This window comes from Sorghum bicolor, chromosome 1 (genome assembly GCF_000003195.3).
Source record: "Sorghum bicolor cultivar BTx623 chromosome 1, Sorghum_bicolor_NCBIv3, whole genome shotgun sequence".
Taxonomy (NCBI): Eukaryota; Viridiplantae; Streptophyta; class Magnoliopsida; order Poales; family Poaceae; genus Sorghum; species Sorghum bicolor.
Window position 1 is genome coordinate 62338311 of NC_012870.2, and position 15563 is coordinate 62353873.

Sequence of the window (15563 nt, forward strand, 5' to 3'; positions counted from 1 at the left end):
ACGAGTCCCCGAGCGCAGTTTGTCGACTGGACCAAACTCCTGAAAAATAAATATAGAGAATAGGTAGTACATGATGTATAAATAAACTCTAGATAATACTGCGATAAGTTTTAGATTTTTTGTTATAAAATTAGCACGAGTAGTTAATTCATCCTAGAGCTTGTACCAGCTCTGGTCTAGCCAACAATCAGCATGAGGTGCGGAACCTAGACATGCGTGGGATTGCCAGCCTCGCCAGAGAGCTACTGCCGACCACCCGGAACGCAGAGGGCGGATCTCATGCACGTGTAGGGAGGAGTCGGAGACAGTACCGGCTCTGAAAAACTCGTGTAGGATAAAAAACTAGTCGGCTAACTAAAAAGTTGTTTTTAAAGGATAATAAAAAATATTATGCCAAAAATAAATAAAATATTAGAAGTGTACTTATCTTTGGACGAAAGTATGGTCGGTGGTGACAGAATTGTCTGGCCCTCGAGCTTTTTGACTTGCTGTCATGACGGTGGTCGCGGTTGTCGTAGCGCCGTTCTTCGCGGCGATTATTATTGCGACTGGTGGTCAGAGCAAGTAGGCCAAACAACTTGGTCGTTAGCCCGAGCAGGTCGATGTCGTCGATCTGCCTCTCTTTGTAGTAGGGAAGCAGGTGACGCATCGTCGGCGTGGTCGGAGACGTTGCTGGAGTAGTCGGAGTCGTAGCCAGCGTGGTTGAAGCCGCCGCCGACGTCGATGAAGAAGTGGTTGGCGCAGATCGGATCTATACCTCCTCCGTGGTCGTGGCGGTGAAGCTGTTGAAGCTGACGGTGAACGTGAAGTCGCCCGCCATGGCCACGAAGTCGGGGATGATGACCATCTTGTTCGTCGGGAGAGCTGTACGCACACCCCTACCTGGCGCGCCACTGTCGACGAAAGCTAGTCGGCAGTCTACCTTGGGGTATACCCACGGTAGTAGTTTATCGGTAGACGGTGCGCAAACTACGAACTTGATAGTGACGCAAGACACGGACAAGCTTTTTATCCAGGTTCGGCCGCCGAGTTGGCGTAATACCTACGTCCTGCGTCTGATTGTATTGATTTGTGTTGAGAGAATAATCTGTATGACTTGTCCTCTAGGGGACCCCTGCCCCTCCTTATATATCCTGAAGGGACAGAGTTACAAGCAAAGTATCCTATTTGGTACAATATCTTGTAGCCTTGCGGTGCACGCCGACCAGTCGTGCGCCACACGTCTTCATCCTGTGGGCTGAGCCACCTCTGATGGTGCGGTCCATATAGACCCATGAGAGTATAGGGGTTTATACCCCCACATTACCGGAGTCCCTAGAGCCATCAGTGGACCAGCTGGCGGCACTAGAGCGAAGAACGAGGGAGGGATGGGAGGTATGACCGCACCCGGTATCTGAGTCCTCCCAAAGTAGCTCGCCACGTCCTGCATCATACGTTGGCTGAGAGTATGTAGCTCCTGCCGATGGGCCTCGTTTTGGGCCTGCAGCCGGGCCTCCATCTCTCTTTGTGTGGCCGCCTGCTGGGCCTGCATCTCTGCCACCTAGGTCTGCAATATTCGACTCACAAGGTTTAAACAATGCAAAGGCAAGGTAAATGAAACTGAAGAGGTCGTATGGGGACGGAGCCGCTCGTGCTCCTCACTCGAATCAAGGCGAGGTTGTCCACGGAGGACGACTCGATGGCACTGTTGGCCATCCAGTATCGGTCGTGCTGCTTCTCCTCTCCCAGCCTCATCAGGAGGTCCGTATCCAGGGGCTGGGTGGCTGGGTCAAAGTCCTCCCCACGGCGCGTGCGAGCCGCCGACGTGTACTCCGTGAGCTTGGTGTGGACGTTCGCGTTTGGTGTACGTGTCGGGCCCATCTGTCGGGTTGTACACGGTGTCCGGCGCTGTCGCCTTGCCCTTGTGTGACAGGGCGTACGCCATGTACTCGTTGCACGGCTGGCCACCATGCGACAGTGACTGCGAGAAAAATACAGAGATGATCAAAAGTAATGAAAATTGAAAGGTAGAATTAAAAATTTTAATCACAAGTAGTGTACCCATCTATCAGCGTACTGGCTGAGGCACAAGTTGCCTTGGTAGTGTGGCAACCCAGGCATCTGCAGGTGCCTGTCCCTACGCTCCTTGTGCTGACTTCCCTGCTGCTCGGAGTATACTGAATGTCTTCACGTCCATGCTTCCTCGCACATACTGTGTACTGTATTGAGCAGGTAGATACGTACATCGCAGGTACTTTACGATGCAACATATATTGATGGCTGTCGCACTAGCGAGTGGTAGTACGACGGCGACGGCGAAGAAAGAAACTTCTTTTTTTACCGGCCAACAATATTTTTTTCTATTAATAAATTAACAAAAGAGTCATAACTTATCTGCCAGCGAACAGGCTCGCAGCGGTCCTTCACACACACATCCATCGGCACTAGAATATTTGTTGTTTTCAGACATATAGCTAGCATTAATTTGAACAGCAGAGCCACATGACATCGCTTTACTTTTCAACAAACATGGGTGGTAATTTATATACTACGTACTGTAGTAAACAAAGTGCGACAAAGACCATGCATGCATCTATGCGCATGCTTGCATTAGTGTGCAGGAGCGGATCTAGAATCACCATCTAGAGAGGACTAATTAGTATAGGGTTGCTTAGGGCTGGTTGTAGAATGAGTTATCATGGACTAAATATCGTAAATTTCTATAAGCTTCAAAGATTTGTTCATAGAAAATTTGGGTTGCACCCCGGGTTATAGCCCCCCTAGCCCAGGGCCTCGATCCACCCCTGCTGGATGTGTTCTTTTTTCCCACGACCGTGTTGTGTTTCATTATATAAAAATTCATGGGCGGTTCTTAAATTTGGCATGGGATGTCATCTATATCCCTCTACTCTCAAAATACTATTTTTAGGTCCTCAAACTTTGATTTCGGGTCTCATCCAGGTCCAAATGTATCTTAACCTACAATAACGCTGACATGGCATGCATCTGACGTGTAGGGCCCCGGGCCATCCTAGCAATCCAAGCCACCTCTCTCTCTCTCTCTCTCACTCACTCACTCACTCACTTCTGTGGCATTGACCGCGGCGGCATCGGCGTTGACACGGGCCAGCGGTGGCTTGCTAGCTTGTGCGAGGTGGCCGCACTGCACAGCGGGGCCTGCGAGTGGTCATATACTCCGTGGTCGTTTGGTACAGGTCTCTAGGTAGCTTCGTGAGCCGTTTTTGTGTTTGTTCAACCAAAGAGGGCAACAACTCTGCTTCGTGCTCGAAGTCATGCAATATCTGTTGAGTGAAGAGGAGAAAGAGGGTAGGAGTTGGAAAAACGTAGCTTCCACCAGCTCTGCTTGCTCAGGGTGACAGGCAGATTTGCCCCACTGGCTGTTTGGGTGTCACCGAGCGCGGGGACATCGGGGTCACTGAGGAACGAGGGCTCGGGGGGGGGGGGGGCGAAAGCCGCACACCGCCAAGCGCGGGGATGTTGCGTGACGTTGCCGGGGTCACCGAGAGGTGCCGCCATGAACCACTCGAGACTCGAAAGTGAGAATTGCACCGGGCACGGGAGTGCCAGAGCCCTTAGTCATGCATGGGGGCGCCATGCGGGGCCACCATGGTCACAACCTTTTTCACCTACCACGCAAGAAGCCATTTTGCCAAACGTTTTAGTAAAATATAGCTTCCTCTAATCCTCTTCAGAGGAGGAGCCAGAGCCGTTTTTGCTGGTGTCGGAGTCTTGGTAAACAGTAAACAGGGGCCCTACATGTGCGTAGTATATATGGAGGTGCCAACGCAGGCACATCTTGGGGCAAATCCATCACACTTTGCCAAAAAAGAAAAACAGCAAGAGCTAGCTAGAAATAATGGCGACGCAAGGGCTGGCAACAGTGATGACGGTGAAGCTCGGCTCCTTGGGCTGGAGCAAGAGCAACTACTCGAGCGGAGGAGGAGCAGCACTCAGGCTTCTCCTTCTCTCCCCTGCACAAGCACAACCCAGGTACTCCTATATAGGAGTATTGTCGTTGCAACCGAAATTTGATTAGCTTGGCTAGCTACTGGTTAGGTTAACACGCAAAACGAACTGAACGTACGTACTGATCGATTTCTTGGCCGGGTGTGCATGCATGGCGGCGGCGCCTGCTAGTGTGCACGCACTTCGTGCATGCTCGTCATCCAGCTGCAGCAGAGGCGCCGTGGCAGGGAGATGGAGCGCTGCCGCCTCATCAGCCACCTCGGCGCCGGTCGACAGCAGCAGCGGCGGCGTCGCCGGCGGTGGGGAGATGATGGTGGAGTGGCCGGCGGCGCCGCGGGAGCAGGTGGAGGCCATCCGGTCGCTCAACGGGTGGGTGGCGGAGAACATGCTCCCGCTGCTGACGCCCGTGGACTCCGCCTGGCAGCCGCACGACTACCTGCCGCGCTCCACGGCGGCGGCGGCGGCCGGCGGCGGGGAGGCCAACGACAACGACAGGGCGTTCGCGGAGGAGCTGGCCGAGCTGCGGGCCGCCGCGGCGTGCGTTCCCGACGACGTGCTCGTGTGCCTGGTGGGCAACATGGTGACGGAGGAGGCGCTGCCCACGTACCAGAGCATGTTCAACCGCACCGACGGCGTCGGCGACGACACGGGCGCCAGCGCCGTCCCCTGGGCGCGCTGGATTCGCGGCTGGACCGCCGAGGAGAACCGCCACGGCGACCTCCTCAACCGCTACCTCTACCTCACCGGCCGCGTCGACATGCGCCAGGTGGAGATCACCATCCACCACCTCCTCAGCAACGGCATGGTGCGTTAATTAATTCGTGTCGTGTTCATGTTTCAAATCAAACTCTCTGATTATATGATGTCAGTTTATATAGTTGTGATGATTGGCTGATGCATTCGAAAACAAAAAATTTTAAAGGAAATGCTGATGCCCAAGAGCCCGTACCACAGCCTCATCTACGCGTCGTTCCAGGAGCGCGCCACCTTCATCTCGCACGGCCACACGGCGAGGCTGGCGGTGAAGCACGGCGACCGCACGCTGTCCAAGATCTGCGGCGTGGTCGCCGCCGACGAGAGGCGGCACGAGGCGGCGTACACCAGGGCCAGCGCCGAGCTGTTCGACGTGGACCCGGACGGCATGGTGCGCGCGCTGGCCTACGTCATGCTCGGGAAGGTCACCATGCCGGGGCTGCTCATGTCGGACGGCCTCGGCGGCGGCGGCGACAGCCTGTTCGCGCGGTTCTCCGCGGTGGCGCAGCGCGCCGGCGTGTACACGGCGAGCGACTACGGCGACATGGTGGAGCACTTCGTGCGGCGGTGGCGGGTGGCGGACCTCGGGGCGGGCTTGTCCGGCGAGGGCCGCCGCGCGCAGGAGTACGTGTGCGGGCTGGCGCCCAAGATCCGGCGGATGGAGGAGCTAGCGCACCGGAGGGCGGCCCGTGGGGAGCCAGGCCTGGCCCGGTTCAGCTGGATCTTCAACAGGGCCGTCGTGGTGGGCTGACCCTTTTTCCACAGGGAATAACCTCAGACGCTTCGTGGGCCGTGTGTTGTATCCATGCTTGCTTCTTTTACCGATCCAGTATTGCTTGAATCCTGCTAAAAAAGAGAGTATTGCTTCAATGAAGGTCATATATTAGACCGTTTGTATCTACTCTGCTGTGTTGCCGTGTACTTCCTCAGTTTGAAAATGTATTTCTTTACTCATAAAGACCGTTTGTATCTACTCTGCTGTGCATTCCCAACCCCTTGGCTGTCGTCATGCTTACACCTGCATTCTGTGTCTCTGGGTAAAGGAGATAACCCAAATACGGAGTATATTGTACTCATATAGCCTACCAAATACCGTGATAACACATCATCGTCACAATAGAAGTAGTACATTTTTTTCCATGATAGAAACCTATATCAATCAGAAACCGAGGGTTCTGAGAAGGCTATGTTCATACTTCAGGCAATAGATAGCACTTTGTCGATATTTTTCTCAAATAGTTTCGGTGAAGTTTATCTTATATATAGCTGCCATGCTATTTTCAGACTTCACAAGCCTGACACTGGATATAGTAAGTTTTACATTTTTTCAGAGTCGACACAAAACTTACAATGAACAACTGTATAATCTGCAAAATCATATGACATCATAACAGAAAGTGGTCACTGAATGCTATGTGAAGATGAGCAACAATTTCAGGAGAAAAAACATACGAAATAACTGTTAGCACATGGAGTAGCAAGTGATATTTATTCCAGTTTTTCCAGGAGATTATATAGTTCAGTAGCATACATGCTCCAACAGGAAAGGATAAGACAACCATGAACATGCTTTACATGTGTCAACTCCCAATGTGGGGAAAAACTTCTATTTCCAATCAAGCATATCTAGAAGCCACAAGATTTCATTCTCTGACCTTGCTGCGTCACAGAAATCTAGCTCAATACCAAATACCTCAATGATGTTTGCTCCTTTGTACAGGAAAAGCAATGACATCCATGCCCGAATGTCAGATATGAATGGGTGTCTGGGTGAAAACCTGAGATACTCATAAGCCAGTGAGCGTGATGCATTACTGTCAATGTAATCAAATGTTGACTTATTTATGATGCAAGCCATCTTGTTTGAATCCTTGCGGTGGGCAAGAACAGATATAGTGATGGTTGGCCCCAGGGGAATTTCCAACTTGGGCTCCACTTCAAGCATCAGGATGCAGTCTTGGGAATTCAAATGTGCTGCAAGGATATCTGGAATGCCATGGGGAGCGCAGTGTAGGCCTGCTCGGAGGGTGGAGCCTGAAACTGCTTCAGAAAAGATGAGTGATCCTTCAAGCCACATATCAATATAGAAAACAATATCCTCAAATGTGAGCCTTGGTACAGGAAGGTTCTGCATCTCCCGTGGCTTGGAGAAGGTTAAATAAAGCTTTTTGTAGTTTGTGTCAGAAGGGGGCAGTTTGCAAATGGACGGCCACTTCCGCGAGCAAATGCATTTCCAGAAGTAATCATCCTTTGCAACTTCACGCCATTGACGACATACAAGCATGCAGAATACTAGATCTTTCCCATCCAATAATGGGAAAACAGACTTAAGAACTTCATCAGGAAATTCACTTGCCATTGCTATCCAAGAACTGAAGGAAACTGAATGTCCTCTACACCTCCAGGAGGCAAGATTCTGGGGAAAGAAACAGAAGAAGCAATCAGACATGCCTCATTAAATTGTCAAAAGATACTAAACATGAGCACTGAAAAACAAAGTAACAATACCCCTATGTTCAGTACTTCACTTTCACTGTAATACACTCATATTAATTCCACGAAGATGACAAAAAGGAAAAACATAGAATGGCACTTCAGCAGTGCATGGAAAAGCGGTTGTGGCTTTATTATTTGCAGCCCAGTTAAGAATAGCATCCACATTCCATGGAAAACAATAATTTAGAGATGTAAGGTCAACCAGAAGTTATGGTTAATCACAATGGAGTCTTCCAACCGTGGTGGGTGGGGGTGACTGAGGGGGTTCAACTAATTGCCTGAACCCCATCACCACAACAAGATGATAGGGACAGAGCACCAAATCAATATCCACTGGCACAATGGAGGCATGGAGGTAGAAGATCAACATCAAGGAAAAACTTGAAGTTATTAATATTGTTGGGGAATCATTCTCAGTAACACAAAATTATGTTCTTTTATAGAGTATAAATCAAATCTTCAAAAAATCACTTTATTTTCCCTTTTGGGTGTATGGTTGATCAGCAGATTTACTCTGAAGCACAGACCCTGCCGAAGAACTCAAGCTCTTCACAGTTTCACACATCTTGACCCCATCAGTCATTAATTTCTACCAAATCGTCGTTTAGTAAGCATGGTACCCTTTGAAAATAAAAAAGGGGAACGGTGCTTCAGAAAATGAGCATCACCATTCCCCTGAATTCATCAAACGAAACTATTGCATGGTGAGGAAAGAAAAGCTAATTTACACAAGACTCAAAAGTAAAGCAAGGGTAGGTTCACAGGTACGGTACAAATGTTGGATCCAGGATTCAGAAGATTTAACGTACAGATGATCCTTTGTGTATGCAAAATATCCCAGTCTTCTCCAGGGGCGGACCTAGTAAAGCACATGGGTGTACAAACACTTGTACACCCAATAATTTGTGCAAAATAATCGAAGTTAGTAGACACGAAATTAGACCGCCAAATAGCTTAAGTTAGGGTTCGGGTGCTCAGTTTCGCAAAGCAGGAACGGAAACAGAATGGTGCGCATACCTGGTGGTGGTGGGTGCTCGTCGCCGGCAAGGACGCGACGAAGGCCGGCGAAGGGACCGACAAAAATCCGGGAACCTCGGCGTAGGGCGTCGGCGTCGGCGTCGGCGGTCGCCGAGTTGCCGCACGAGAGAGAGCCGGATGGTCCTCCGAAGGCCAAAGCTGCAGTAGGCGGTAGCTACACGGATCCTGGTCCGGCCGGCGTAAATCAGGACTGAAGTCCCAGTGTTCTGTTCGATTTGACTATCATGAACTCTTTTACAAATAGACCCGATTAGTTTATAATTTTTTGTTTGCTTGATTGATGCGACTATTTACTACTTCCTTCTTTTTTTTGCGAACGTATTTACTACTTCCTTCGTTCGAAACTTATAAAATGCTTCAGCTTTTTTTTAATTTAAAAAGCTTTTACTATGCATCTAATATATATGTTTTTAGAAACTTAACAAAAGCTATAAATGTTGAAGTGTCAAAATGTTTTATATAATTTGAGACAAAGAAAATAATATTTGTTTATAACTAGATAAGAAGTATGCATGTGCCTTGTATGAAAACTACCAATTTTAGCCTACGGTAGTGACACACGGTGTGGGCTTAAACAAACATATTAAGAAATCTAAATCTAATTGCATAAAGGAAAAGTTTGTTTCACAATCTTAGGGGGTGTTTGGGACGGAGCAGCTCCACAAAAAACTGGAGTTTGTGGAGTACCTCTTGTGCTCTCACAACTCCACCCTTTTTCCTCGAACTGAGTGCGTGGAGCTGAAACTGTTTGGCTAAAAAACGTGGAGCAGAGCAGTCCCAAACACCCCCTTAATTACATATATTGTGTAGATCTAGTTTATAGAAACATAATAGAATTTGTTTGGTCTACTCATTATCTTGGACTGGATCTCGATAATCGGATGTGGACACGGGCACATGGATTAGGTCTTCACGTCTAACTAAGTAGGGTACCAGCCTGTGAGCTTCGAGTGGAGGATGATTCATATTAGGTATTGGATGTGAATGCGTGAGTAGAGAACAAGACTTAGTGTCACTGGATACATGATGATCTTTCAGTCATTTTAATGTAAAGAGATATATGTATACTGTATTGGTTTTAGAATAACTACACATCTCTATTGATTTTGGGACGAAACACGGTTAGGTGAGCTTAGCTTGCCATGGGCCTTGGTGGACAGGGTGGGCGAAGGGGTGTTAGCTGCAGCTAAGCAAGGGTCATGTCATGAAAAAATGGGGGCAAGTGTGAACGCACTAGATGAGCAGCAGAGGTGACAACAGTGGACGGGGATGAAGACAGACGATGGAGCAAAAGGAAAAGGAAGATGAAAGAAGTTAACATCTAATCCCTACTTAACGGTTATCTAACAAATTTAAAACGGTGATATTTTATTATTTTCATCTTTAGTATGAACAATAGAATAGGCTATGCTCTATTTGGTAGGGCTCCCACTCCTCGAAAACGTCGATTCTAGCTTCTCATGTGGATTGGGAGATACTTTTTTTTCTCCAATTCTTTAGCAAAAAACACCACCAACTCATGCAGACTCCTTACAAGGAGCCACAAACAAGACAAATAAAGTCATACTAGACAGAGTTTTTATCTTAATATCAATCCCTTAATTAAATATAGAAATAAGACCATTTTACTATTCAAAAAGGTAGGATGAACCCACCTTCATCTTCCTAACCCAACCAAACACTCAGTTCTAAAAATAATGTAATTCTAAAACAGTGTCATGTTAAAAGCAGTGGCAGAGCTTGATGATAAATAATAGAGGGACCAATAAGAAAATATGCATCCACTAAGCAATATGAAAATATGCTTAGGAAGTATCAGAGTGGCCATTGTAAAGCTCTACTAGTAAAATATACTTAAATACCGTAGCAACCTCTATAAAATTACAAAAAAAAGAGGATTATGGCCCACTATGTCCCAACGAAGCCCCGCCAATACGCTAAAGTACATCAAGTTTAACTAAATTTATATTTAAAAGTAAATTAGTAATATTTATTGTACTATAAATAGCTATCATATTCACAGGAAATGTGACTTAGGCTTTACTTAGTTCTATTTTTTTTTCAAAATTCTACATCACATCAAAACTTTAAACATATATATAAAACATTAAATATGGATAAAAAATAATTAATTATGCAATTTATATGTAATTTGTAAGGTGATTTTTTAAACCTAATTGATTTATAGTTGAACAATATTTATTAAATATAAACAAAAAATGCTAAGTCCAAACATTTTTGCGAACTAAACAAGGTCTTGGAGGCATACGCTTTTGAGGTAAACAGGAAGGACGAAGGAGCCCCTGCCCTCTCTGGCATGGTCCTCGTCCAACCCATCATCACCGTTGTGGGTGTCTGGGCAACAACCGAGCACTCGGTTGAGTGGCTCGCTGCGGGAGCAGCTGCAGCCTGCCGGTCGGCACGCTCCCACGCCTCGGCGGTGAGCAGCAATGGCGGTTCGCTGCTGAGGTGCGCTTCAACGGCTGTAGCAGCAAACTACGGTCTTCTCGATAAGTCTCCTAAGCCTCTGCTCTCCCTGCGACTCTCTTGCTCCCATGGTAGAAATCCTCTCTTCCCCCATATAGAATCCACGCGGTGCGCGTGCACATGGCTGTGTCTGTTTTCCCACAAGAGTCTTTCGATGGAATTCGATTGCATCTTCCTTCCCGTGTTCCGTTTCCAGTTCCACCACATGGTTGAACAGTAGAAATCTAGGGATTGAAATCCACATCTGGTTTCCTTTCGAGATGTGTGGTGATAGTGCCCTGTGGATCCTCCTCAAAGCCCCAATTCACAAGTTAGAGTGCTCACACGTCACCCAGTATGTACACAACCTGGAGGCAGCACCTACCCAGACTGGATTTCGAATATCGGATTATCATGTAGTAGACACAATTGGGCATCACATTCACACCTGTTCTATACACCTGTGTGGACGTGTTACGTGATCCAAGCCAATTAGTCCTGCCCAAGACCATGGAATTCAACAAATCATAAGCAGTGTTGTTGATGGATGTCCACATCCTCATGAGTCAGAGGAACTAATGGTCCATGTTGATTTGTTTTGTTATGATGAACAGCAGTGTGGTCAAGCAAACAAAAAAATTAGGCAAGAAGTCTATCGGTGAGAAGTTACCCGGTGAGGACCGACATGAGTCCCCCAAGTGTTCCTGCAAATGTCCATCACAGAACCATTGATACGCTATGCACTATAATACAGGGTGTTTTCTTGTCTCTCATCTTCTGGGTTCAGCAAAGGGAATTCAAACCGCCAGGATGCAGTTGATGTTGGTGTGGAGTTTGGCATCTGCTGTGATGTTGGTGGCATCTGGAGCCGGTCCTCCCTCAGCCGCTAGTCTTGCACACTGCCCCAAAACCTGTGGGGATGTGAGCATCTGGTACCCCTTCGGCATCGGGCCTGGCTGCTTCCGGCAGGGATTTGAGGTCACCTGCAATAGGACCACCAAACCTTGGAAACTCTTCTTGGGCAAGGGAAACACCACCACTCAGGTAACTGCCCTCTATCCTGCAGGAACTGTCCTTGCCTCTTTTGTGTACACCATCACCATGGCACCAGGTGTAGCCACCTACAACTTGTCCTGGGAGTCTCCTGGGCGGAACCTCAACATCGAGTCTTACAATTACTTTGCGTTCCTTGGTTGTGGGATTGGGATCTACTTATTCCACCTAGACACGGGTGAGCTTGTAGGCCATTGCACAAGCAAGTGTTCCTCCATGGAGGCCATGCTCATAGCAACACAAGGAGGGAGCTGCAATGGCATGGGATGCTGCACTGTCACATTCCCAGTGCCGTTTCGAGGGTTCAGAGTGAGCATCGTAAAGAACAACGATACAGTATCAGAACCCTTCCGTGATATCACTGTCAAGGCTTTCTTAAGCTTCCGTCCATATAAGTTTAGTGTTATGGATCTCTTGTCTGATAAAATAAATGCAAGTATCGTTGCTGCTTCATCGGCGTACCTCTCAACTGTCATCGCCGATGAACCCAACTGCAAACAAGCCCAGTTGGATAATAAAACACAGTATGCATGTGGCAATAGCGATTGCATGGATGTAAAAAATGGAGGCTACTCTTGTGCTTGCTCTGGAAATTTTGATGGTGGCAACCCATACCTTCTTGATGATTGCAAACAAGGTATGCACACAACTCCTCTCTCACTGACTCTCTCTCAGGTGCTTCTTTTTGTCACTGATTATTATATTGTGACACACTTTTAGTCATATTTTGATTTTCTTAACTGGAGCAGAGTATAACCTAACCCCCAAGACAAACTGTTCTCGATCATGTGGAAGCACACATATTCCTTTCCCTTTTGGTCTGGAGCCAGGCTGTTTCGCTAAAAGGAGATTTCAATTGAATTGTGCGTCCAATCGCACTCTTATTGGAAGACCACCTGCAAAATATGAAGTGACAAATATTTCATTAGATGAAGGACTCTTGTATGTCAATAAGCTTTCAGAATCTGAAGACGCCAACACAAATTATTTATCGATATACTATGGAGGTTCTGAGTACTTTGGCCAGCAACTAATTTATGGTCTGGAGAAATCTGACTTATCTGAAGAGTATGGTTCTTGGAGTTGGTCAGTAGCCAATTTGACATGTGAAAGTGCAAAACACGATAGAACTTATGCATGCATCAGCACAAACAGCGAGTGCCTTGGTGTTACACATGGGACGATCTATGTTGGTTATTGTTGCAAGTGCTCTTCTGGTTTTGAAGGAAATCCTTATGTTCAAAATGGATGTACAGGTGTGCATTCTTTAACCTATCCAATGCATGCATTTGATTGTGCAACAATAGGCATATTTGACAACAATTGCATGCTATCCATTGAATTTGACTGTATGACATTTCCATATATACTAATGAGGTGTGGTTGAGACAAAGCAATAGGACCATCATCAAAAGTGACATATTTTATCCACTCCATTTTTACATTGTTTGGAATTCTGTTATCAGATATTGATGAGTGCTCGATACCAAACTATTGTAACGGGACATGCTATAACTTTCAAGGAAGCTATGGCTGTTGCCCTCAAGGTATTAATTTTGATCCAGTAAGAAGGCAATGCACTTCTAGTAAGCGGCAAAGTGTTCTTTTGGGTATGTCACACTTTCCTTACCATTTGATGTCTCTGCACTCCAGTTGTCAAAAATATAACTTCACAATTGTTGCAATTACTCATGTAGGTATTGCTGTCGGAATTAGCAGTGGTTTTGGAGTCCTACTTCTTACATTGACTGCAATCATATTAGTCAAAAGGTGGAGGACAGACACACAAAAGAAAATCCGAAGGGCATACTTCCGGAAAAACAAAGGCCTACTCTTGGAGCAGCTGATCTCTTCGACTGAAAGTGTTACACATAACACAAGAATATTTTCCTTGGAAGAATTAGAGAAAGCAACCAACAACTTTGACTCGACACGTATTATTGGACATGGAGGCCATGGCACAGTTTACAAGGGTATTTTATCTGACCAACGGGTAGTCGCCATCAAAAGGTCCAAAATTGTAGAGCAGAGTGAGATTGACCAATTTGTTAATGAGGTGGCCATCCTGTCACAGATAATTCATCGCAATGTGGTGAAACTTTTTGGTTGTTGCCTTGAATCTGAGGTGCCACTTCTCGTATATGAATTCATCTCTAATGGCACACTTCATGATCTTCTTCATGGCAATCTGAGTGCCAAATGCTTGTTAACATGGGAGGACCGTATCAGGATTGCTCTAGAGGCTGCAGGGGCACTTTCTTACCTCCATTCTTCTGCTGCTATGCCAATATTTCATAGAGATGTAAAATCAACTAACATACTCTTGGATGATGCCTTCACTGCAAAGGTTTCAGACTTTGGTGCTTCCAGATCCATTTCCATTGATCAGACTCGTGTGGTTACAGCTGTGCAGGGGACATTTGGCTACCTAGATCCTGAGTATTACTATACAGGCCAATTAACTGAAAAGAGTGATGTTTATAGTTTTGGTGTGATACTTGTTGAGCTCCTAACAAGGAAGAAGCCAATTTTCCTCAACCACCTTGGTGAAAAGCAGAACCTGTGTCATTATTTCCTTCAAGTGCTTAGAGATAAAACTACTACAAATTTGGTGGATTGCCAAATTCTAGAGGAAGCTAGCCAAAGTGATGTTGATGAGGTTACCTTGATTGCAGAGATGTGTGTAAGGCCTAAAGGAGAACAGAGACCTAAAATGAAAGAAGTGGAATTAAGATTGCAACTCCTAAGATCTAAAATATCTGGAACATACAAAGAGGAGCCAAAAAGGGGCAGAAAAACCAAACAGTTAATATCTTCAGAGTATAAATCTACTTACCTGACTATTATGAACAAGAGAGCTGAAAATGACCTTGTTGATAACCCAGCATCCCACGTTGCCTCTAGGTGTTACACCATGGAGCAAGAAATGATATATTCTACAGAATTCCCTCGCTGACTGTGCATTATGTTGCAAAGAACTATCCAGTTGCTTTGTGTACTTGTACCATGTAAACCTAACACTGTCGCCTCATGTTCAATATACCACACTGTAGATCGATGTAGCTAGTGAATTAGTGCAAGGTAGAATGAGTTTACCATAGAATTGTTCTAGATATCCATAAATGAATTTCAAGTGCATTGATAAACTTTTCCGGATTTCTTTCGTAGGATTCGGGCCACCATGTTTTTACTGTTCATATTGATTTACTATGCTTCTGTGACATCTGTTTGTTACTGAATCAAAGAGTGCCAACTTATAACTTCAGATATAACCTTTCATCTAGGTTAGTAAAGTATATTACTGGGTGACTGCTTCTACACATTGAACGTGCATATATATATATTTTTTTATACAGAACGTGCATAAAATTTGGTTCCACTGCGCCTTCGACTCGCTTTTCTTCCTGGTCGGTTGGTTCCTGTGGAAAGAACGGAACGCGAGAACCTTTGGTGAGACACCCCGTTCGCCGGTGCTGCTCCTACAGGCGATCCTCGACGAGGCCGACTTCTGGATCGCGGCCGGGTTTTGACGACTTTCGGCCCTGGTGTGCCGTCGTTCGCGTTCTTAGCGCGCGCCTGCCGATCCTTGTAGCGCTCTTCCTCTCTGCAATGTAGTCTCTTGGCTTCTTCCAGTAGACGTAGGGTTCTTTTCGGTAATCTTCGGATTACTGTGGGGTGTACGGACTCTCTTTCTGCTTAATGAAACACATGCCTTCGCATGTTCTCAAAAAAAAAACAAACAGTCAACACATTCTCCATAAGTGGTGTTGTGCATTTCTGACAATACACCT

General features: G+C 46.5%; 3 protein-coding genes across 4 annotated transcripts; 2 read left to right on the forward strand and 1 right to left on the reverse strand.

Moving 5' to 3' along the window:
- On the forward strand, positions 3781 to 5692 carry LOC8066284 (acyl-[acyl-carrier-protein] desaturase 4, chloroplastic). Of its 2 annotated transcripts, none has more exons than XM_021452285.1 (3): positions 3781 to 3990; positions 4171 to 4771; positions 4889 to 5692. In XM_021452285.1, exons 1-3 carry the CDS (start codon positions 3857 to 3859, stop codon positions 5468 to 5470), a joined length of 1317 nt encoding a protein of 438 aa, XP_021307960.1. In that variant the 5' UTR covers positions 3781 to 3856; the 3' UTR covers positions 5471 to 5692. The 2 variants fall into 2 exon arrangements, with proteins under 2 accessions (XP_021307960.1, XP_002465116.1); XM_002465071.2 differs by having other exon boundaries at positions 3782 to 3990; positions 4138 to 4771.
- LOC8066285 (F-box protein At5g39250) lies at positions 6169 to 8478 on the reverse strand. Its single transcript, XM_002467639.2, has 3 exons — positions 8233 to 8478; positions 8025 to 8101; positions 6169 to 7135 (listed from the first exon to the last, which is right to left on the reverse strand). The coding sequence occupies exon 3, from the start codon at positions 7076 to 7078 to the stop codon at positions 6326 to 6328; it is 753 nt and encodes a 250-aa protein (XP_002467684.1). The 5' UTR covers positions 7079 to 7135; positions 8025 to 8101; positions 8233 to 8478; the 3' UTR covers positions 6169 to 6325.
- LOC8066038 (wall-associated receptor kinase 2) lies at positions 10552 to 15068 on the forward strand. Its single transcript, XM_021450742.1, has 5 exons — positions 10552 to 11392; positions 11474 to 12409; positions 12522 to 13028; positions 13239 to 13382; positions 13470 to 15068. Exons 1-5 carry the CDS (start codon positions 11305 to 11307, stop codon positions 14726 to 14728), a joined length of 2934 nt encoding a protein of 977 aa, XP_021306417.1. The 5' UTR covers positions 10552 to 11304; the 3' UTR covers positions 14729 to 15068.